At 45.1% G+C, this 24657-nt stretch overlaps 1 protein-coding gene and 1 pseudogene across 1 annotated transcript; both read left to right on the forward strand.

Moving 5' to 3' along the window:
- LOC139418976 (single-strand DNA endonuclease ASTE1-like) lies at positions 1 to 6040 on the forward strand (annotated as a pseudogene).
- Positions 6041 to 16192: 10152 nt separating this feature from the next.
- On the forward strand, positions 16193 to 22901 carry LOC139378788 (single-strand DNA endonuclease ASTE1-like). Its single transcript, XM_071121290.1, has 5 exons — positions 16193 to 16949; positions 20229 to 20749; positions 21974 to 22187; positions 22307 to 22472; positions 22607 to 22901. The coding sequence occupies exons 1-5, from the start codon at positions 16199 to 16201 to the stop codon at positions 22740 to 22742; spliced, it is 1788 nt and encodes a 595-aa protein (XP_070977391.1). The 5' UTR covers positions 16193 to 16198; the 3' UTR covers positions 22743 to 22901.
- Positions 22902 to 24657: the final 1756 nt, after the last annotated feature.

The raw sequence follows: 24657 nt of genomic DNA on the forward strand, positions 1-24657 counted from the left end.
ATGGAGGAAACACGCCTAAAGGACTACCGCCCCGTAGCACTCACGTCGGTAGCCATGAAGCGCTTTGAAAGGCTGGTCATGGCTCACATCAACATCATCATCCCGGAAACCCTGGACCCACTCCAATTCACATACCGCCCCAACAGATGATGCAATCTCTATTGCACTCCACACTGCCCTTTCCCATCCGGACAGAAGGAACACCCACAGTGGGGAGAACAAGTATTTGATACACTGACGATTTTGCAGGTTTTCCTACTTACAAAGCATGTAAAGGTCTGTCATTTCTATCATAGGTACACTTCAACTGTGAGAGACGGAATCTAAAACAAAAATCCTGAAAATCACATTGTATGATTTTTAAGTAATTCATTTGAATTTTATTGCATGACATAAGTATTTGATCACCTACCAACCAGTAAGAATTCCGGCTCTCACAGACCTGTTAGTTTTTCTTTAAGAAGCCCTCCTGTTCTCCACTCATTACCTGTATTAACTACACCTGTTTGAACTCGTTACCTGTATAAAAGTCACCTGTCCACACACTCAATCAAACAGACTCTCCAACCTCTCCACAATGGCCAAGACCAGGGAGCTGTGTAAGGACATCAGGGATAAAATTGTAGACCTGCAGAAGGCTGGGATGGGCTACAGGACAATAGGCAAGCAGCAATTGTTAGAAAATGGAAGAAGTTCAAGATGACGGTCAATCACCCTCGGTCTGGGGCTCCATGCAAGACCTCACCTCGTGGGGCATCAATGATCATGAGGAAGGTGAGGGATCAGCCCAGAACTACACGGCAGGACCTGGTCAATGACCTGAAGAGAGCTGGGACCACAGTCTCAAAGAAAACCATTAGTCACACTACGCCGTCATGGATTAAAGTCCTGCAGCGCACGACATGAATGAATGGCACGACATTGGGCCTCGGAATCTTGTGACGGTATTTCTGTGCATTCAAATTTCCATTGATAAAATTGGATTGTGTTCATTGTCCGTAGCTTATACCTGCCCATACCAACCAACCCAACCAATTTGGGATCCAGATCCAGAGTTTTTTACAAATTGTGTGCAGCAGCTTGTCTGTTGCGAGGTTTCATTTCCAAGTCAGATGGAATACAAAACTTTTTATATAAAACATTCCTACTAATGAGGGCCGATTAAGACACAAGTTAAGCGCACGTCAATGGAACGTAATTCCTTTTTTATGTACCATTCTCTCTTTGTGTTGTCTGACCATGAATTTAAACATTTCTATTCTGGTTAGAGCCAGTTTGCGCTGTTCTGTGAAGGGAGTAGTACACAGCGTTGTACGCGATCTTCAGTTTCTTGGCAATTTCTCGCATGGAATAGTCTTCATTTCTCAGAACAAGAATAGGCTGACAAGTTTCTGGACATTTTGAGCCTGTAATCGAACCCACAAATGCTGATGCTCCAGATACTCAACTAGTCTAAAGAAAGACAGTTTTATTATTTCTTTAATCAGTACAACAGTTTTCAACTCTTCTAACATAATGGCGAAAGGGTTTTCTAATGATCAATTAGCCTTTTAAAATGATGAACTTGAATTAGCTAACACAACGTGCCATTGAAACACAGGAGTGATGGTTGCTGATAATGGGCCTCTGTACGCCTATGTAGATATTCCATAACAAATCAACCGTTTCCAGCTCCAATAGTCATTTACAACATTAACAATTTCTACACTGTATTTCTGATCAATTTGATGTTTTTCTTTCAAAAACAAGGACATTTCTCAGTGACCCCAAACTGTTGAACGGTTTTGGATATCATGATTATTTGCATAAATTAGGAGGCCATTGTTTAGCAGTCTCTGCCATGATGTGCTGCAGCAGTAGGCCTAACAGCAGAAACATTGCTAAACTAATACATTCCTCTCCTGCTAGATGTACAATTAAAGGGGAATTACAGATTTTTTTTTACATTTGTTAGCATTTTTTTTCAGACCTCTACATTTTTCTGTTGATGTGATTTAAGCATTGACATGGACTCAGAACATCAATTTCCATTGTTTCTCTCTGAATAATTGTAATATTGAGAGTAAAAAAACAGAATTTGGAATAATTCAAAATAACATTTTATAGGGCCCCCTTAGAATTGTTATTTGACTATTATATATTGCCAGAAAACACATATCTTGTACAAGGAACAGGGGAAGAGTTGCAGGGCTGAGGAGAGGAGAAGAATTTGACGATTTGAAAGCTATTAAAAAAATGAGTAGCTCGTGAAATTCATTTTTCTTTATGTAGCTGTCATGCTAGAAAAGGTTGGAGATCTCTGCTGTACAGGCTTCCTTCTTTTCACTCTGTCAATTAGGTTAGTATTGTGGAATAACTACAATGTTGTTGATCCTCAGTTTTCTCCTATCTCAGCCATTAACGTCACCATTGACCTCAAGGTGAAATCCCTGAGCAGTTTCCTTCCTCTCTGGCAACTGAGTTAGGAAGGATACCCGTATCTTTGTAGTAACTGGGTGTATTGATACACCATCCAAAGTGTAATTAATAACTGGTGTAATTGATGCTCAAAGGTATATTCAATGCCTGCAATATTTTATATATATATATATATATATATATATATATATATATATATATATATATATATATATATATATATGTGTGTTGTTTTTTTGTGCTTGGGAAGGGGTTGTCTTTTTCAACAAGTTGCTGAAATGGCTGGCCAGTTTCCAGGAGAAGCAGGAGGCCTTGGACAATGTGCACCTCCTCATTTGTCATGGGGAAAACAACATGGATGCTGCCCTCCAGGCCCTCTCTCGGGGCATAGAAACATACCAGATTCAACCCGGTTGCCTGGAGCGTTTCTTCAATGTTGGCGAGGCTCCTGATGCCGGCCTTCTCCCAGACCATCTGAGTGTCCTTCCAGACTGGACTCTGCTGCCGTTGACGAAGGGGACACTTCCCCCCTACATGATATACATTCTGCAGCATAGGCCAGTGATACAGGGTATCCAAGTGGAAGATCACAGCTTACCCAGTGGGAACATCACCTCTCGGCCCATACGGCAGGCATTCTACGGGCTGCTGCTGGGTGAGGGGAGGGAAGTGGAGGAGTATGACAGGGAAGAAACAAACCTGACCAGCAGCATGGTTACAGCCATCCTGCCCAGTGCTGCACAACAGCTGCAGCTGGACACACTGGATCAGGTATGTCGACATGTGATATAGTATGCAGTATATCAGGTATGTAGACGTGATGTAGTATACAGTATATCAGGTATGTAGACGTGATGTAGTATACAGTATATCAGGTATGTAGACATGATATAGTATACAGTATATCAGGTATGTCGACGTGATGTAGTATACAGTATAATATAAACATGCTGCTGTTGATTCTGAAATTAATTCTCATTCTCTTGTTCTGTCTCTTAGGCTCCACATTTAGTGTGGCTTGAGGTGTTTTTGGAGACCGTTGGTGTGTCCCAGTCCACTTTGAATGGTCTCCCACTTCACCTGGGACTTCCTGTGGCTGTTACCTACTACTGGCTGAGGCACGCCCATCCCCGACCAGACCTTCCTCTCCTGCAGGCCCTGCTACTAGGACTGGTGTATGGAGAGCTCTGCAGACAGAGGAAGAGCCAGAGAGGTATGGACCAGAATATGAATGAAAACACACACACAGCCACACACAACTTGGAATTTATAAATAAAGTGCGTGCAGTGCAGCCAATGACTCCTCCCTTCTTGTGTATCAGGGTTTATAGAGGAGGGACCAGTGTTGGAGAGGATGAGAGGGCTGATTCAGAGACGTGCTATGAGTCCAGACCTGGGTGTGGCCCACGCCTATAACCAATGGCAGCGCTGCATGAGGGATGGCCTTTACCTGAACCAACTTCTGTGTCTCCCTCTACCTGAGCCTCAGTGTGCCTGGTAAGGTGTCACTTCCTAAAACAACCCTAACCTCTAACCTCTAGAGTAGACCAGTGGTATTCCTTTACATTGTTTTCTAGCCCAGCAGCAACACAGCTAATTCAACCCTCTGTTGTTTCCCTGTTGGAGTCTAGGCTGTACAAGGGTAGTCTGCTGCACCAGCTTGTGGGCCAACTGAGACGGGGGGTGACCCCGGATTCTCTCCTGATGGAAGACCCTTCCTCTGGGCAGCTGTACAGAGCCATGCTGGAAGCCATACTCAACTCCTAGGAAGCTGAGACCACTGGACAACCTGACGGACCCTCCACAGATTCTGGTGCTGGAGGAAGAAGAGGATGTTGATGATGGTGCCGGAGGAGGTTGTACTGAAGTCCCAATGTCCCACTGCAAGAGGAAGGAAATATTTAACAAAGCTCTGTCAAGTTGTAAATATCGGGACCACTATATACAGACCACTATATAACTGTTGAGTTATAGATATATGAACCACTATACATACATCTGCTGAGTTATAGATATAGGGACCACTATATAGGACCACTATATAGGGACCACTATATAGGGACCACTATATAGGGACCACTATATAGGGACCACTATATAGGAACCACTATATAGGGACCACTATATAGGACCACTATATAGGGACCACTATGGGGAACGACTATATAGGGATCACTATATAGGGACCACTATATAGGGACCACTATATAGGGACCACTATATAGGAACCACTATATAGGGACCACAATATAGGGACCACTATATAGGGACCACTAGGGACCCAGTTTTCTGTGACATTTTAGTGACAGAGGGCCTGGATAGGAAGGCCCCACTTGCATACACCCACACACACACACACACACACACACACACACACACACACACACACACACACACACACACACACACACACACACACACACACACACACACACACACACACACACACACACACAAACTCATGAAGGAGTTTCACTTTCATTCACACACAGAGAATAAAGAAGAATGAACATAGATAAGAGAATTTACATTCATTTAAATAAAATAAGAAAAAAAGAGAAGAAATGAATTGGGACTGAAGTTTATTGTAATGATCATTAAAGGTTAAATATGTTAAATGTTGAAAGTTGAAAACATTGTGAAATATAAAAGGAGGATTAAAGTAGTGCAGTAATGTAGGTTTCTAGCTTGAATTGTAAATCCACAGGACAGAACAGCCAGGCAGGAGGTGGGGGGTTAGTTGGTGCTGAAAATGCAGCTCATGAGCAAATGCCGCATTAGGTGTTAATGCATCATTGGAGCAGGAGTTAGCCACAATGAGTTAGCAGACAGGAAGACTGATGGTAGAACGGACTCTCTTTGAGCTGGGAGAACCTGTCGACTGCTGGAACAAGACTTTTGCTTTCGCATTTTAGCTTGAGATATCTTTAGGTTTTTATTCTACTTGGTTAAAGTAACATTTTCGGAGGAATCGTTAAGGTGACCTCATTGACAGAAGTGTGTTAATGTAGCTGTTACAGAGTTTTTTTAGACACCAACTGAGGGACTGATCATCTTGAGGGGGAGACAAAGAGCCGTTTATAAATTGTAGAAGGTTTTTCTTGTTCTTATTGTCATTAAATATTGTCCTTCTGATAAAATTGTGATCGACAAATAACATTTTATTGGCACATCCCACTAATGGTTTAGTGAAAGGGCACTGGAGGCATCTATAAAGTTAATTCATGGTTGATTTGATCTTATCATTGATTTGTGATATTGATTTGTGATTGGTTGATTTGTGATATTGATTTGTGATTGGTTGATTTGTGATATTGATTTGTGATTGGTTGATATTGTGTGATTGGTTGATTTGTGATTTGATGTGATTGGTTGATTTGTGATATTGATTTGTGATTGGTTGATTTGTGATTTGATTTGTGATTTGTGATTTGATTTATTGATTGGTTGATTTGTGATATTGATTTGTGATTGGTTGATTTGTGATATTGATTTGTGATTGGTTGATTGATCTGGGATTTTTTTTTATGGCTGTTTCTGGAACTTTGAATAAACTTGCTTTATTGTTCTGAAACCCCGTGTCATTAATGAGTCATACCAGTGCTTTTCTCTAGGTTTCTGAAATAGACTTGATCAAATCAAATCAAATTTATTTATATAGCCCTTCGTACATCAGCTGATATCTCAAAGTGCTGTACAGAAACCCAGCCTAAAACCCCAAACAGCAAACATTGCAGGTGTAGAAGCACGGTGGCTAGGAAAAACTCCCTAGAAAGGCCAAAACCTAGGAAGAAACCTAGAGAGGAACCAGGCTATGTGGGGTGGCCAGTCCACTTCTGGCTGTGCCGGGTGGATATTATAACAGAACATGGCCAAGATGTTCAAATGTTAATAAATGACCAGCATGGTCAAATAATAATAATCACAGGCAAAACAGTTGAAACTGGAGCAGCAGCAGCACGACCAGGTGGACTGGGGACAGCAAGGAGTCATCATGCCAGGTAGTCCTGAGGCATGGTCCTAGAGCTCAGGTCCCCCGAGAGAGAGAAAAAAAGAGAGAAAGAGAGAATTAGAGAGAGCACACTTAAATTCACACAGGACACCGGATAAGACAGGAGAAGTACTCCAGATATAACAAACTGACCCTAGCCCCCCGACACATAAACTACTGCAGCATAAATACTGGAGGCTGAGACAGGAGGAGTCAGGAGACACTGTGGCCCCATCCGATGACACCCCCGGACAGGGCCAAACAGGCAGGATATAACCCCACCCACTTTGCCAAAGCACAGCACCCACACCACTAGAGGGATATTTTCAACCACCAACTTACCATCCTGAGACAAGGCCGAGTATAGCCCACAAAGATCTCCGCCACGGCACAACCCAAGGGGGGGAGGGGGGGGGGGTAATTTTAGCATCTGGTTAGTTAGTCTATCGGGAACCTGAGTTGCTGGTATAAAGGAGCCTGAGACCCAACTATAGGTACTGAGTGCATTGGTAGGAGTTATAAGAGGGGCGTGTCTGGACTAAGCCAACCCAGGGGCGGGCAGCCCATTCAGTGTGCTGAGGTTGAAACTCTGGCCCGGACGATCCTGAAAAGGCACCAGGTTTATTGGTTCAGGGTGAGGGAGGCACTCGTCTTTGGGGATATCCCGCTTTACTGCAAGGCCCTTACCGTTGAGTTTGAGGAACAGTCCCTTGCTGTGTACTAGGTCAGTAGACAGGGGAGAGTTCAATTGTTAAATCCTGCATAGGTGGTATTTTAGTTATGACAGTACCTTAAATAAGGATCTGCCCCTTTTTTCCATTTTCTCCTAAAATGACATACCCAAATCTAACTGCCTGTAGCTCAGGCCCTGAAGCAAGGATATAGATATTCTTGGTACCATTTGAAAGGAAACACTTTGATGTTTGTGGAAATGTGAAAGGAATGTAGGAGAATATAACACATTAGATCCGGTAAAAGATAATACAAAGAAAAAAACAAATGTTATTTTTGTATTTCTTTTGTACCATTACCTTTGAAATGCAAGAGAAAGGCCATAATGTATTATTCCATCCCAGCTGCAATTTAGATTTTGGCCAGTAGATGGCAGCAGTGTATGTGCAAAGTTTTAGACTGATCCAATGAACCATTGCATTTCTGTTCAAAGTTTTGTGTCAAGACTGCCCAAATGTGCCCAATTTGTTTATTTTAACAACTGTCATAAACTTTGTTTTTATCATTAACTATAAAATACGTTTATAAAATATACATTAAAAGATACATTTTATAAAGGATAAAGGATTATAAAGGATAAAATCGAAAAAGAAAAGTTATACGTTTGACCAGGTTTTATTTGTTTTATATTTAATTGCTGTCAAAAAGCGGCTTTGAGTCTTTGAGAAAGTGATACATAATTATTATATATATAATATAATGTTAATGTTCCGTTATTGCAGTAAATTGTTATGAAATATTTGATGTACATGTTTTAATGAAAGAAAAATAAATGTCCTAAATGTAAATAAATGAAATGCTTGCTGGTCCTGAAGTAGATGTATTATGGTGGATTCGTAGTAGTGGTAGTAGTGGTAGTCAATGATCCCTCTAATTATTTTCGGCAGTCAGCAATTTTCAGGTCTGCAGAGCGCAAATTTGTACGTTGTGAAAATTCTGTGCAACTTCTGGTGCATGTTTACAGTGAACACTGAGGCTGTACCCGCTTTAAGTTAAAGTTAAAACAGTGGCCAAGTAGGCTACTGTGGCTCGTTGATCAATAATGTTGAGTTGAGATGAACCTGTTTGTCCACTTGTCCTACAGACAAGGTGACTGAAAATGTTGTTGTTTGATGCAAGAAAACCACTTTACAAAATAAAATGTATTATTATTCCTTGTACATTTATTACAGAGAATCAAGCGCATTATGATACTCTCTGTCTATTGGTCACTTAGCTCATTCAAGCCTGTCTTAATATACAACATGTTCCTTTTAAGACAGAAAAAAAGCGTCTTACTTATTAACTTGCACACGAAATGCACACGTTTTGTGTTCTTGTAGGAAGCAACCACTCCCCTATTGCTGACTAGAAATTAGCTATAACTCATTTACAAAAAATAGGTACAAATGTAGCTCTCACTTTGATCTCAAAACAAGAGCATTTACTCACAACAACTCATGCTGTAAACACAGTCCAGTTCAAAGTCAATGGCCCCGGTCCATATATAGCAATGGTCTATTTGCGTATAGTGATGCTACAGCTCTAATTGGTTATTGTGCAACTGTCTGTGTAGAGTGCCTGTCAATACAATAGAATCCTACTGCAATGTCCTCTGAATACAATAAAATCTCATGCATAGTTTATTTTGTTTTGGTATATTGCATTGAAAGTGCATGCCCTCCGTAGCCTTTAAACAGGTCAACATTCACAAGGCTGCGGGGATTACCAGGATGGACGTGTACTCAGAGCATGCGCAGACCAACTGGCAAGTGTCTTCACTGACATTTTTAACCTGTCCCTGACCGAGTCTGTAATACCAACATGTTTCAAGCAGACCACCATCGTTCCTGTGCCCAAGAACATGGAGGAAACACGCCTAAAGGACTACCGCAAACACCACCACCACTACGCCACACCACCACAACCACCATGGTAGCCCACACCACCACAACCACCATGGTAGCCCACACCACCACCACCATGGTAGCCCACACCACCACCACCATGGTAGCCCACACCACCACCACCACCATGGTATCCCACACCACCACCACCATGGTAGCCCACACCACCTCCACCATGGTAGCCCACAACACCACCACCATGGTAGCCCTCACCACCACCACCATGGTAGCCCACACCACCACAACCACCATGGTATCCCACACCACCACCACCATGGTAGCCCAAATCCACCTCCACCATGGTAGCCCACACCACCTCCACCATGGTAGCCCACAACACCACCACCATGGTAGCCCTCACCACCACCACCATAGTAGCCCACACCACTTCCACCAACACCACCACCACCATGGTAGCCCACACAACCATGGTAGCCAACACCACCACCACCACCACCATAGTAGCCCACACCACCTCCACCATGGTAGCCCACACCACCTCCACCATGGTAGCCCACAACACCACCACCATGGTAGCCCTCACCACCACCACCACAGTAGCCCTCACCACCACCACCACAGTAGCCCTCACCACCACCACCACCACCATGGTAGCCCACACCACCACCACCATGGTAGCCCTCACCACCACCACCATAGTAGCCCACACCACCTCCACCACAGTAGCCCCACCACCACCACAGTCCCTCACCACCACCACCACAGTAGCCCTCACCATCACCACCAGGGTAGCCCACACCACCACCACCACCACCATAGTAGCCCACACCACCACCACCACGGTAGCCCTCACCACCACCACCATAGTAGCCCACACCACCACCACCACTACGCCACACCACCACAACCACCATGGTAGCCCACACCATCACCACCATGGTAGCCCACACCACCACCACCATGGTAGCCCACACCACCACCACCACGATGGTATCCCACACCACCACCACCATGGTAGCCCACACCACCTCCACCATGGTAGCCCACAACACCACCACCATGGTAGCCCTCACCACCACCACCATGGTAGCCCACACCACCTCCACCATGGTAGCCCACAACACCACCACCATGGTAGCCCTCACCACCACCACCATGGTAGCCCACACCACCACAACCACCATGGTGGCCTATACCACCATGGTATCCCACACCACTTCCACCAACACCACCACCACCATGGTAGCCCACACAACCATGGTAGCCAACACCACCACCACCACCACCATAGTAGCCCACACCACCTCCACCATGGTAGCCCACACCACCTCCACCATGGTAGCCCACAACACCACCACCATGGTAGCCCTCACCACCACCACCATAGTAGCCCACACCACCTCCACCACAGTAGCCCTCACCACCACCACCACAGTAGCCCTCACCACCACCACCACTGTAGCCCACACCACCACCACCACCACCATAGTAGCCCACACCACCACCACCACGGTAGCCCTCACCACCACCACCATAGTAGCCCACAACACCACCCCCATGGTAGCCCTCACCACCACCACCATGGTAGCCCTCACCACCACCACCATGGTAGCCCTCACCACCACCACCACTGTAGCCCACACCACCACCACCACCACGGTAGCCCTCACCACCACCACCATAGTAGCCCACACCACCACCACCACTGTAGCCCACACCACCACCGTTAATCTAAACTAAATACAAGCCTTTGCCAACCCACCCAACCAGTTTATACAAACAGTATGCAGCAGTTAATCTGTCATGGAGGTTTCATGTCCAAATACAATAGAACAGAAAACTAGACCAGGTAAGTCAGTTACCTGACAGTGTCTAAGTGATCATGTTTGATGACCACTGTTTGCATTTTACATCCCTCATCCAGTGCGTTTGCCTGTTAGGTTTTCGGGAAAAGGAAACTTAACAAAAGAGAAAACTATCCATTGTAATGATGATGATGTAGATAGTCATGTGACTGAAACTCTTCACTCCATGTCCACATATTTTTATAAAAGTTTTACATAATGTACATTAAGGATTTGACCATATCCCCCCCCTCCATTCAACACACCCACCCAACCCCCCCTAGTCCCTTCCCTACCTCTCCGCCCTACCTCAGTCCACCCACCTCAAATTTTGGATGAAAAGCGTGCCCAAATGTAACTGCAAAGTTCATATTTGGCAAAATTAACCGTAGGAGCTTCGTCCACGAGCTTCTTCTCCATTTTTATAAAAGTTTTAGCCCACATCCCAATGTACATTAAGGATTTGACCATATCTAGTCCCTTCCCTACCTCTCCGCCCTACCTCAGTCCACCCACCTCAAATTTTGGATGAAAAGCGTGCCCAAATGTAACTGCAAAGTTCATATTTGGCAAAATTAACTAATACGTAGGAGCTTCGTCCACGAGCTTCTTCTCCATTCACCTGCTAAACCGGAACTCCCCTCTTGTATTTGAACTGAATACTCGTTTAAACCTTAGACCTGTTACTCCATGTCTTCCTGCAATTTAACTACATCACCACCATGGTAGCCCACATCACCACCATGGTAGCCCACATCACCACCATGGTAGCCCACACCACCACCATGGTAGCCCACATCACCACCATGGTAGCCCACACCACCAATACCACCATGGTAGCCCACACCAACACCACCACCACCTCCACCATGGTAGCCCACAACAACACCACCACCACCATGGTAGCCCACACCAAAACCACCACCACCGCCACCATGGATGCCCACCCCACCACCACCACCATGGTAGCCCACACCACCACCACAACCATAGTAGCCTACACAACCAAAACCACCACTACGGTAGCCTGTACCACCACGACCACCACCATGGTAGCCCATACCACCACGGTAGCCCACACCACTTCCACCACCACCAACACCACCACCATGGTAGCCCACACAATCATGGTAGCCCACACCACCACCACCACCATGGTAGCAAACACCACCACCACCATGGTATTCCACACCACCACCACCACTACGCCACACCACCACAACCACCATGGTAGCCTATACCACCATGGTATCCCACACCGCTTCCACCAACACCACCACCACCATGGTAGCCCTCACCACCACCACCATGGTAGCCCTCACCACCACCACCATGGTAGCCCTCACCACCACCACCACGGTAGCCCTCACCACCACCACCACGGTAGCCCACACCACCACAACCACCATGGTAGCCTATACCACCATGGTATCCCACACCGCTTCCACCAACACCACCACCACCATGGTAGCCCACAACACCACCCCCATGGTAGCCCTCACCACCACCACCATGGTAGCCCTCACCACCATCACCACGGTAGCCCACACCACCACCGTTACTCTAAACTAAATACAAGCCTTTGCCAACCCACCCAACCAGTTTATACAAACAGTATGCAGCAGTTAATCTGTCATGGAGGTTTCATGTCCAAATACAATAGAACAGAAAACTAGACCAGGTAAGTCAGTTACCTGACAGTGTCTAAGTGATCATGTTTGATGACCACTGTTTGCATTTTACATCCCTCATCCAGGGCGTTTGCCTGTTAGGTTTTCGGGAAAAGGAAACTTAACAAAAGAGAAAACTATCCATTGTAATGATGATGATGTAGATAGTCATGTGACGTAAACTCTTCACTCCATGTCCACATATTTTTATAAAAGTTTTACATAATGTACATTAAGGATTTGACCATATCCCCCCCCTCCATTCAACACACCCACCCAACCCCCCCTAGTCCCTTCCCTACCTCTCCGCCCTACCTCAGTCCACCCACCTCAAATTTTGGATGAAAAGGGTGCTCATTTGTAACTGCAAAGTTCATATTTGGCAAAATTAACTAATACGTAGGAGCTTCGTCCACGAGCTTCTTCTCCATTCACCTGCTAAACCGGAACTCCCCTCTTGTATTTGAACTGAATACACGTTTAAACCTTAGACCTGTTACTCCATGTCTTCCTGCAATTTAACTAGTAGCCCACATCACCACCATGGTAGCCCACACCACCACCATGGTAGCCCACATCACCGCCATGGTAGCCCACACCACCACCATGGTAGCCCACATCACCACCATGGTAGCCCACACCACCAATACCACCATGGTAGCCCACACCAACACCACCACCACCTCCACCATGGTAGCCCACAACAACACCACCACCACCATGGTAGCCCACACCAACACCACCACCACCGCCACCATGGATGCCCACCCCACCACCACCACCATGGTAGCCCACACCACCACCACAACCATAGTAGCCTACACAACCAAAACCACCACTACGGTAGCCTGTACCACCACGACCACCACCATGGTAGCCCATACCACCACGGTAGCCCACACCACTTCCACCACCACCAACACCACCACCATGGTAGCCCACACAACCATGGTAGCCCACACCACCACCATGGTAGCAAACACCACCACCACCATGGTATTCCACACCACCACCACCACTACGCCACACCACCACAACCACCATGGTAGCCTATACCACCATGGTATCCCACACCACTTCCACCAACACCACCACCACCATGGTAGCCCTCACCACCACCACCATGGTAGCCCTCACCACCACCACCATGGTAGCCCTCACCACCACCACCACGGTAGCCCTCACCACCACCACCACGGTAGCCCTCACCACCACCACCACGGTAGCCCACACCACCACCACCACGGTAGCCCTCACCACCACCACCATAGTAGCCCACACCACCATCACCATAGTAGCCCACACCACCACCACCACGGTAGCCCTCACCACCACCACCATAGTAGCCCACACCACCATCACCACGGTAGCCCACACCACCACCGTTAATCTAAACTAAATACAAGCCTTTGCCAACCCACCCAACCAGTTTATACAAACAGTATGCAGCAGTTAATCTGTCATGGAGGTTTCATGTCCAAATACAATAGAACAGAAAACTAGACCAGGTAAGTCAGTTACCTGACAGTGTCTAAGTGATCATGTTTGATGACCACTGTTTGTATTTTACATCCCTCATCCAGGGCGTTTGCCTGTTAGGTTTTCGGGAAAAGGAAACTTAACAAAAGAGAAAACTATCCATTGTAATGATGATGATGTAGATAGTCATGTGACTGAAACTCTTCACTCCATGTCCACATATTTTTATAAAAGTTTTACATAATGTACATTAAGGATTTGACCATATCCCCCCCCTCCATTCAACACACCCACCCAACCCCCCCTAGTCCCTTCCCTACCTCTCCGCCCTACCTCAGTCCACCCACCTCAAATTTTGGATGAAAAGCGTGCCCAAATGTAACTGCAAAGTTCATATTTGGCAAAATTAACTAATACGTAGGAGCTTCGTCCACGAGCTTCTTCTCCATTCACCTGCTAAACCGGAACTCCCCTCTTGTATTTGAACTGAATACACGTTTAAACCTTAGACCTGTTACTCCATGTCTTCCTGCAATTTAACTAGTAGCCCACATCACCACCATGGTAGCCCACACCACCACCATGGTAGCCCACATCACCACCATGGTAGCCCACACCACCATCATGGTAGCCCACACCACCATCATGGTAGCCCACATCACCACCATGGTAGCCCACATCACCACCATGGTAGCCCACATCACCACCATGGTAGCCCACATCACCACCACGGTAGCCCACACCACCACCATGGTAGCCCACATCACCACCATGGTAGCCCACATCACCACCACCATGGGAGCCCACACCACCACCATGGTAGCCCACATCACCACCACCATGGTAGCCCACATCACCACCACGGTAGCTCACACAACCACCATGGTAGCCCACATCACCACCATGGTAGCCCACACCACCATCATGGTAGCCCACATCACCACCATGGTAGCCCACATCACCACCATGGTAGCCCACATCACCACCATGGTAGCCCACATCACAACCATGGTAGCCCACATCACCACCATGGTAGCCCACACCACCACCATGGTAGCCCACATCACCACCATGGTAGCCCACATCACCACCACCATGGTAGCCCACATCACCACCACGGTAGCCCACACCACCACCATGGTAGCCCACACCACCATGGTAGCCCACATCACCACCACGGTAGCCCACACCACCACCATGTTAGCCCACACTACCACCACCATGGTAGCCCACACCACCACCATGGTAGCCCACACCACCACCACCACCATGGTAGCCCACACCACCACCACCAAGGTAGCCCACACCACCACCGCCATGGTAGTCCACACCACCACCACAGTAGCCCACACCACCACCATAATGGTAGTCCACACCACCACCATGGTAGTCCACACCACCACGACGGTAGCCCACACAACCACCACCATGGTAGCCCACACCACCACCACCATGGTAGCCCACACCACCACCACCATGGTAGCCCACACCACCACCACCATGGTAGCCCACACCACCACCACCATGGTAGCCCACACCACCACCACCATGTTAGCCCACACCACCACCACAGTAGCCCACACCACCACCACAGTAGCCCACACCACCACCACCATGGTAGCCCACACCACCACCACCATGGTAGCCCACACCACCACCACCATGGTAGCCCACACCACCACCACCATGTTAGCCCACACCACCACCACAGTAGCCCACACCACCACCACAGTAGCCCACACCACCACCACCATGGTAGCCCACACCACCACCACCATGGTAGCCCACACCACCACCACCATGGTAGCCCACACCACCACCGCCATGGTAGTCCACACCACCACCACGGTAGCCCACACCACCACCACCATGGTAGCCCACACCACCACCACGGTAGCCCACACCACCACCACCACGGTAGCCCACACCACTACCATGGTAGCCCACACCACCACCATGGTAGCCCACACCACCACCATGGTAGCCCACACCACCACCACAGTTGTAACCCATTTCTGACTGTATTATTTTCATATAGGATTTCCCATAAACTAGTCTAGACCTGCTCAGCAAGTGTCCATACAGAGATTAGGGAGATGACGTATTGAAAGGGAAACTTAACGAAATGTAAACCCTTCCTTTGTAATGATCCTATAAATAGTCCTGTGACTGAACCTCTTCACTTCGAGAGACATCATATCCTAGAAGGATCTCATCATGGGTATCAAGGGTTTGGCCAAATTTATAGGTGATCATGGAGAGATTTTAACAAATGATCATTTCAGAAACAGCAAGGTAGTCATAGATGGTTGTAATATCTACCACTCTCTTTATTTGACCTCATGTGTGGATCAGCAGCATGGAGGGGATTATGATGTATTTGAGGACCAGGTCTGCAAGTTCTTTAAGGCGCTGAGAGATTGTAGCATTGAACCGTATGTGATTATAGACGGAGGCTCCGACCACACCGACAAAAAGTTTGAAACTGTCAGAAAACGAGCTGAATCAAAGATCGACACAGCCAACAAGTGGTCCAAGGGGCTTCGAGGGGCCTGGTTAATACCAACCCTTGCCAGACAAGTCTTTAAACAGGTTCTCTCCAGCTTGAATGTGCCGTTCGCACAGGCCCTTTCTGAGGCAGACCAAGAAATAGCCTCACTGGCTCAAAAGTGGAAGTGTCCGGTCCTGTCCAATGACAGTGACTTTTATATTTTTGACATCCAGGCAGGATTTCTTCCCATGTCCCATTTTCAGTGGCAGAACGCGTCAGTGCAACGCTGGAGTCCTCAAAATTACATCCCCTGCAAGCGGTACACCACAACAAGCTTCTGCAGACAAGTCAACATCAACAGACAGCTTCTCCCAGTCTTTGGTGCCATCACAGGAAACGACTATGTCAACTTGGATAAGATGGGCTTTCCCATCAAGTTTGAAGACAGCTTGTCGATGGAACCCAATTGGAAGCGCGGTAAGTTTGAACATTTTACGCGTATACCGAAGTAAACATAACTACTACAGATGCATTTGGGGCGGCAGGTCGTCTAGTGGTTAGAGTGTAGGGACGGCAGGTAGCCTAGTGGTTAGAGTGTAGGGGCGGCAGGTCGTCTAGTGGTTAGAGTGTAGGGACGGCAGGTAGCCTAGTGGTTAGAGCGTTGGGTCAGTAACCAAAAGCTTGCTAGATCGAATTCCCGAGCTGACAAGGTGAAAAAAATCTGTCGTTCTGCCCCTTAACAACACAGTTAACCCACTGTTCCTAGGCCGTCATTGTAAATAGGAATTAGTTCTGAACTGACCTGCCTAGTTAACAAATATTGATATATATACAGTGGGGAGAACAACTATTTGAAACACTGCCGATGTTGCAGGTTTTCCTACTTACAAAGCATGTAGAGGTCTGTAATTTTTTATCGTAGGTACACTTCAACTGTGAGAGACGGAATCTAAAACAAAAATCCAGAAAATCACTCTGTATGATTTTTAAGTAATTAATTTGCATTTTATTGCATGACATAAGTATTTGATCACCTACCAACCAGTAACATGAGGTGATGGGGGCAGATGAATGGCACGACATTGGGCCTCGGAATCTTGTGACGGTATTTCTGTGCATTCAAATTTCCATTGATAAAATTCGATTGTGTTCATTGTCCGTAGCTTATACCTGCCCATACCAACCAACCCAACTAGTTTTGGTTCCAGATCCAGACACCAACCAACCCAGCCAGTTTGGGATCCAGATCCAGATCCAGACACCAACCAACCCAGCCAGTTTGGGATCCAGATCCAGATCCAGACACCAACCAACCCAGCCAGTTTGGGATCCAGATCCAGAGAACAAACAACCCAGCCAGTTTGGGATCCAGATCCAGAGAACAAACAACCCAACCAGTTTGGGTTCCAGATCCAGACACCAACCAACCCAGACAGTTTGGGATCCAGATCCAGAGAACAAACAACCCAACCAGTTTGGGTTCCAGATCCAGAGAACAACCAACCCAGACAGTTTGGGATCCAGATCCAGAGAACAAACAACCCAACCAGTTTGGGTTCCAGATCCAGAGAACAAACAACCCAGACAGTTTGGGATCCAGATCCAGAGAACAAACAACCCAACCAGTTTGGGTTCCAGATCCAGAGAACAACCAACCCAGACAGTTTGGGATCCAGATCCAGAGAACAAACAACCCAACCAGTTTGGGTTCCAGATCCAGAGAACAACCAACCCAGACAGTTTGGGATCCAGATCCAGAGAACAAACAACCCAACCAGTTTGGGTTCCAGATCCAGAGAACAAACAACCCAGACAGTTTGGGATCCAGATCCAGAGAACAAACAACCCAACCAGTTTGGGTTCCAGATCCAGAGAACAACCAACCCAGACAGTTTGGGATCCAGATCCAGAGAACAAACAACCCAACCAGTTTGGGTTCCAGATCCAGAGAACAACCAACCCAGACAGTTTGGGTTCCAGATCCAGAGAACAAACAACCCAACCAGTTTGGGTTCCAGATCCAGAGAACAAACAACCCAACCAGTTTGGGTTCCAGATCCAGAGAACAACCAACCCAGACAGTTTGGGTTCCAGATCCAGAGAACAAACAACCCAACCAGTTTGGGTTCCAGATCCAGAGAACAAACAACCCAACCAGTTTGGGTTCCAGATCCAGAGAACAAACAACCCAGACAGTTTTTACAAATTATGTGCAGCAGCTTGTCTGTTTCATTTCCAAGTCAGATGGAATAGAAAACGTTTTATATAATACATTCCTCCTAATGAGGGCCGATTAAGACCCAAGTTAAGCGCACGTCAATGGAACGTAATTCCTTTTTTATGTACCATTCTCTCTTTGTGTTGTCTGACCATGAATTTAAACATTTCTATTCTGGTTAGAGCCAGTTTGCGCTGTTCTGTGAAGGGAGTAGTACACAGCGTTGTACGAGATCTTCAGTTTCTTGGCAATTTCTCGCATGGAATAGTCTTAATTTCTCAGAACAAGAATAGGCTGACAAGTTTCTGGCCATTTTGAGCCTGTAATCGAACCCACAAATGCTGATGCTCCAGATACTCAACTAGTCTAAAGAAAGACAGTTTTATTATTTCTTTAATCAGTACAACAGTTTTCAACTCTTCTAACATAATGGCGAAAGGGTTTTCTAATGATCAATTAGCCTTTTAAAATGATGAACTTGAATTAGCTAACACAACGTGCCACTGGAACACAGGAGTGATGGTTGCTGATAATGGGCCTCTGTAGCCTATGTAGATATTCCATAACAAATCAACCGTTTCCAGCTCCAATAGTCATTTACAACATTAACAATTTCTACACTGTATTTCTGATCAATTTGATGTTTTTCTTTCAAAAACAAGGACATTTCTAAGTGACCCCAAACTGTTGAACGGTTTTGGATATCATGATTATTTGCATAAATTAGGAGGCCATTGTTTAGCAGTCTCTGCCATGATGTGCTGCAGCAGTAGGCCTAACAGCAGAAACATTGCTAAACTAATACATTCCTCTCCTGCTAGATGTACAATTAAAGGGGAATTACAGATTTTTTTTACATTTGTTAGCATTTTTTTTCAGACCTCTACATTTTTCTGTTGATGTGATTTAAGCATTGACATGGACTCAGAACATCAATTTCCATTGTTTCTCTCTGAATAATTGTAATATTGAGAGTAAAAAAACAGAATTTGGAATAATTCAAAATAACATTTTATAGGGCCCCCTTAGAGTTGTTATTTGACTATTATATATTGCCAGAAAACACATATCTTGTACAAGGAACAGGGGAAGAGTTGCAGGGTTGAGGAGAGGAGAAGAATTTGACGATTTGAAAGCTATTAAAAAAATGAGTAGCTCGTGAAATTCATTTTTCTTTATGTAGCTGTCATGCTAGAAAAGGTTGGAGATCCCTGCTGTACAGGCTTCCTTATTTTCACTCTGTCAATTAGGTTAGTATTGTGGAATAACTACAATGTTGTTGATCCTCAGTTTTCTCCTATCTCAGCCATTAACGTCACCATTGACCTCAAGGTGAAATCCCTGAGCAGTTTCCTTCCTCTCTGGCAACTGAGTTAGGAAGGATACCCGTATCTTTGTAGTAACTGGGTGTATTGATACACCATCCAAAGTGTAATTAATAACTGGTGTAATTGATGCTCAAAGGTATATTCAATGCCTGCAATATTTTATATATATATATATATATATATGTGTGTTGTTTTTTTGTGCTTGGGAAGGGGTTGTCTTTTTCAACAAGTTGCTGAAATGGCTGGCCAGTTTCCAGGAGAAGCAGGAGGCCTTGGACAATGTGCACCTCCTCATTTGTCATGGGGAAAACAACATGGATGCTGCCCTCCAGGCCCTCTCTCGGGGCATAGAAACATACCAGATTCAACCCGGTTGCCTGGAGCGTTTCTTCAATGATGGCGAGGCTCCTGATGCCGGCCTTCTCCCAGACCATCTGAGTGTCCTTCCAGACTGGACTCTGCTGCCGTTGACGAAGGGGACACTTCCCCCCTACATGATATACATTCTGCAGCATAGGCCAGTGATACAGGGTATCCAAGTGGAAGATCACAGCTTACCCAGTGGGAACATCACCTCTCGGCCCATACGGCAGGCATTCTACGGGCTGCTGCTGGGTGAGGGGAGGGAAGTGGAGGAGTATGACAGGGAAGAAACAAACCTGACCAGCAGCATGGTTACAGCCATCCTGCCCAGTGCTGCACAACAGCTGCAGCTGGACACACTGGATCAGGTATGTAGACATGTGATATAGTATACAGTATATCAGGTATGTCGACATGTGATATAGTATACAGTATATCAGGTATGTAGACATGTGATATAGTATACAGTATATCAGGTATGTAGACATGTGATATAGTATACAGTATATCAGGTATGTAGACATGTGATATAGTATACAGTATATCAGGTATGTAGACATGTGATATAGTATACAGTATATCAGGTATGTAGACGTGATGTAGTATACAGTATATCAGGTGTAGACGTGATATAGTATACAGTATATCAGGTATGTAGACATGATGTAGTATACAGTATATCAGGTATGTAGACGTGTGATATAGTATACAGTATATCAGGTATGTATCAGATATAGTATACAGTATATCAGGTATGTAGACGTGATGTAGTATACAGTATATCAGGTATGTAGACATGATATATACAGTATATCAGGTATGTAGACGTCAGTATATCAGGTATGTAGACGTGATGTAGTATACAGTATATCAGGTATGTAGACGTGTGATATAGTATACAGTATATCAGTGATGTAGATGTGATATAGTATACAGTATATCAGGTATGTAGACGTGATGTAGTATACAGTATATCAGGTATGTAGACAGTATGTAGTATACAGTATATCAGGTATGTAGACGTGATATAGTATACAGTATATCAGGTATGTAGACATGATGTAGTATACAGTATATCAGGTATGTAGACGTGATGTAGTATACAGTATATCAGGTATGTAGACATGATGTAGTATACAGTATATCAGGTATGTAGACATGATGTAGTATACAGTATATCAGGTATGTAGACATGATGTAGTATACAGTATATCAGGTATGTAGACGTGATGTAGTATACAGTATATCAGGTATGTAGACGTGATGTAGTATACAGTATATCAGGTATGTAGACGTGATGTAGTATACAGTATATCAGGTATGTAATATGTAATACATATATCAGGTATGTAGACTGATGTAGTATACTGTATGTAGACGTGATGTAGTATACAGTATATCAGGTATGTAGATTGATTCAGTATATCAGGTATGTAGACTCAGTATATCAGGTATGTAGACTGTGTAGTATACAGTATATCAGGTATGTAGACGTGATGTAGTATACAGTATATCAGGTATGTAGACGTGATGTAGTATACAGTATAATATAAACATGCGTGAGGTTCTCATTCTCTTGTTCTGTTTCTTAGGCTCCACATTTAGTGCGGCTTGAGGTGTTTTTGGAGACCGTTGGTGTGTCCCAGTCCACTTTGAATGGTCTCCCACCTCACCTGGGACTTCCTGTGGCTGTTACCTACTACTGGCTGAGGCACGCCCATCCCCGACCAGACCATCCTCTCCTGCAGGCCCTGCTACTAGGACTGGTGTATGGAGAGCTCTGCAGACAGAGGAAGAGCCAGAGAGGTATGGACCAGAATATGAATGAAAACACACACACAGCCACACACAACTTGGAATTTATAAATAAAGTACGTGAAGTGCAGCCAATGACTCCTCCCCTTCTTGTGTATCAGGGTTTATAGAGGAGGGACCAGTGTTGGAGAGGATGAGAGGGCTGATTCAGAGACGTGCTATGAGTCCAGACCTGGGTGTGGCCCACGCCTATAACCAATGGCAGCGCTGCATGAGGGATGGCCTTTACCTGAACCAACTTCTGTGTCTCCCTCTACCTGAGCCTCAGTGTGCCTGGTAAGGTGTCACTTCCTAAAACAACCCTAACCTCTAACCTCTAGAGTAGACCAGTGGTATTCCTTTACATTGTTTTCTAGCCCAGCAGCAACACAGCTAATTCAACCCTCTGTTGTTTCCCTGTTGGAGTCTAGGCTGTACAAGGGTAGTCTGCTGCACCAGCTTGTGGGCCAACTGAGACGGGGGGTGACCCCGGATTCTCTCCTGATGGAAGACCCTTCCTCTGGGCAGCTGTACAGAGCCATGCTGGAAGCCATACTCAACTCCTAGGAAGCTGAGACCACTGGACAACCTGACGGACCCTCCACAGATTCTGGTGCTGGAGGAAGAAGAGGATGTTGATGATGATGATGGTGCCGGAGGAGGTTGTACTGAAGTCCCAATGTCCCACTGCAAGAAGAAGGAAATATTTAACAAAGCTCTGTCAAGTTGTAAATATCGGGACCACTAAATACAGACCACTATATAACTGTTGAGTTATAGATATATGAACCACTATACATACATCTGCTGAGTTATAGATATAGGGACCACTATATAGGACCACTATATAGGGACCACTATATAGGGACCACTATATAGGGACCACTATATAGGAACCACTATATAGGGACCACTATATAGGACCACTATATAGGGACCACTATGGGGAACGACTATATAGGGATCACTATATAGGGACCACTATATAGGGACCACTATATAGGGACCACTATATAGGAACCACTATATAGGGACCACAATATAGGGACCACTATATAGGGACCACTAGGGACCCAGTTTTCTGTGACATTTTAGTGACAGAGGGCCTGGATAGGAAGGCCCCACTTGCATACACCCACACACACACACACACACACACACACACACACACACACACACACACACACACACACACACACACACACACACACACACACACACACACACACACACACACACACACACAAACTCATGAAGGAGTTTCACTTTCATTCACACACAGAGAATAAAGAAGAATGAACATAGATAAGAGAATTTACATTCATTTAAATAAAATAAGAAAAAAAGAGAAGAAATGAATTGGGACTGAAGTTTATTGTAATGATCATTAAAGGTTAAATATGTTAAATGTTGAAAGTTGAAAACATTGTGAAATATAAAAGGAGGATTAAAGTAGTGCAGTAATGTAGGTTTCTAGCTTGAATTGTAAATCCACAGGACAGAACAGCCAGGCAGGAGGTGGGGGGTTAGTTGGTGCTGAAAATGCAGCTCATGAGCAAATGCCGCATTAGGTGTTAATGCATCATTGGAGCAGGAGTTAGCCACAATGAGTTAGCAGACAGGAAGACTGATGGTAGAACGGACTCTCTTTGAGCTGGAAGAACCTGTCGACTGCTGGAACAAGATTTTTGCTTTCGCATTTTAGCTTGAGATATTTTAAGGTTTTTATTCTACTTGGTTTAAAGTAAAATTTTCGGAGGAATCGTTAAGGTGACCTCATTGACAGAAGTGTGTTAATGTAGCTGTTACAGAGTTTTTTTTAGACACCAACTGAGGGACTGATCATCTTGAGGGGGAGACAAAGAGCCGTTTATAAATTGTAGAAGGTTTTTCTTGTTCTTATTGTCATTAAATATTGTCCTTCTGATAAAATTGTGATCGACAAATAACATTTTATTGGCTCATCCCACTAATGGTTTTAAGGGCACTGGAGGCATCTATAAAGTTAATTCATGGTTGATTTGATCTTATCATTGATTTGTGATATTGATTTGTGATTGGTTGATTTGTGATATTGATTTGTGATTGGTTGATTTGTGATATTGATTTGTGATTGGTTAATTTGTGATATTGATTTGTGATTGGTTGATTTGTGATATTGATTTGTGATTGGTTGATTTGTGATATTGATTTGTGATTGGTTGATTTGTGATATTGATTTGTAATTGGTTGATTTGTGATATTGATTTATTGATTGGTTGATTTGTGATATTGATTTGTGATTGGTTGATTTGTGATATTGATTTGTGATTGGTTGATTGATCTGGGATTTTTTTTTATGGCTGTTTCTGGAACTTTGAATAAACTTGCTTTATTGTTCTGAAACCCCGTATCATTAATGAGTCATACCAGTGCTTTTCTCTAGGTTTCTGAAATAGACTTGATCAAATCAAATCAAATTTATTTATATAGCCCTTCGTAC

Source organism: Oncorhynchus clarkii, chromosome 2 (genome assembly GCF_045791955.1).
Source record: "Oncorhynchus clarkii lewisi isolate Uvic-CL-2024 chromosome 2, UVic_Ocla_1.0, whole genome shotgun sequence".
Taxonomy (NCBI): Eukaryota; Metazoa; Chordata; class Actinopteri; order Salmoniformes; family Salmonidae; genus Oncorhynchus; species Oncorhynchus clarkii.

What these genes read in the sequence shown, in the direction of transcription:
- LOC139378788 (XM_071121290.1), top strand. Translation starts at nt 16,199, where the DNA reads ATGGGTATCAAGGGTTTGGCCAAATTTATAGGTGATCATGGAGAGATT. An exon ending in GGAACCCAATTGGAAGCGCG is followed by an intron (nt 16,950 to 20,228) that starts GTAAGTTTGAAC and finishes GTGCTTGGGAAG; the next exon opens with GGGTTGTCTTTTTCAACAAG. An exon ending in ACAGAGGAAGAGCCAGAGAG is followed by an intron (nt 22,188 to 22,306) that starts GTATGGACCAGA and finishes CAGGGTTTATAG; the next exon opens with AGGAGGGACCAGTGTTGGAG.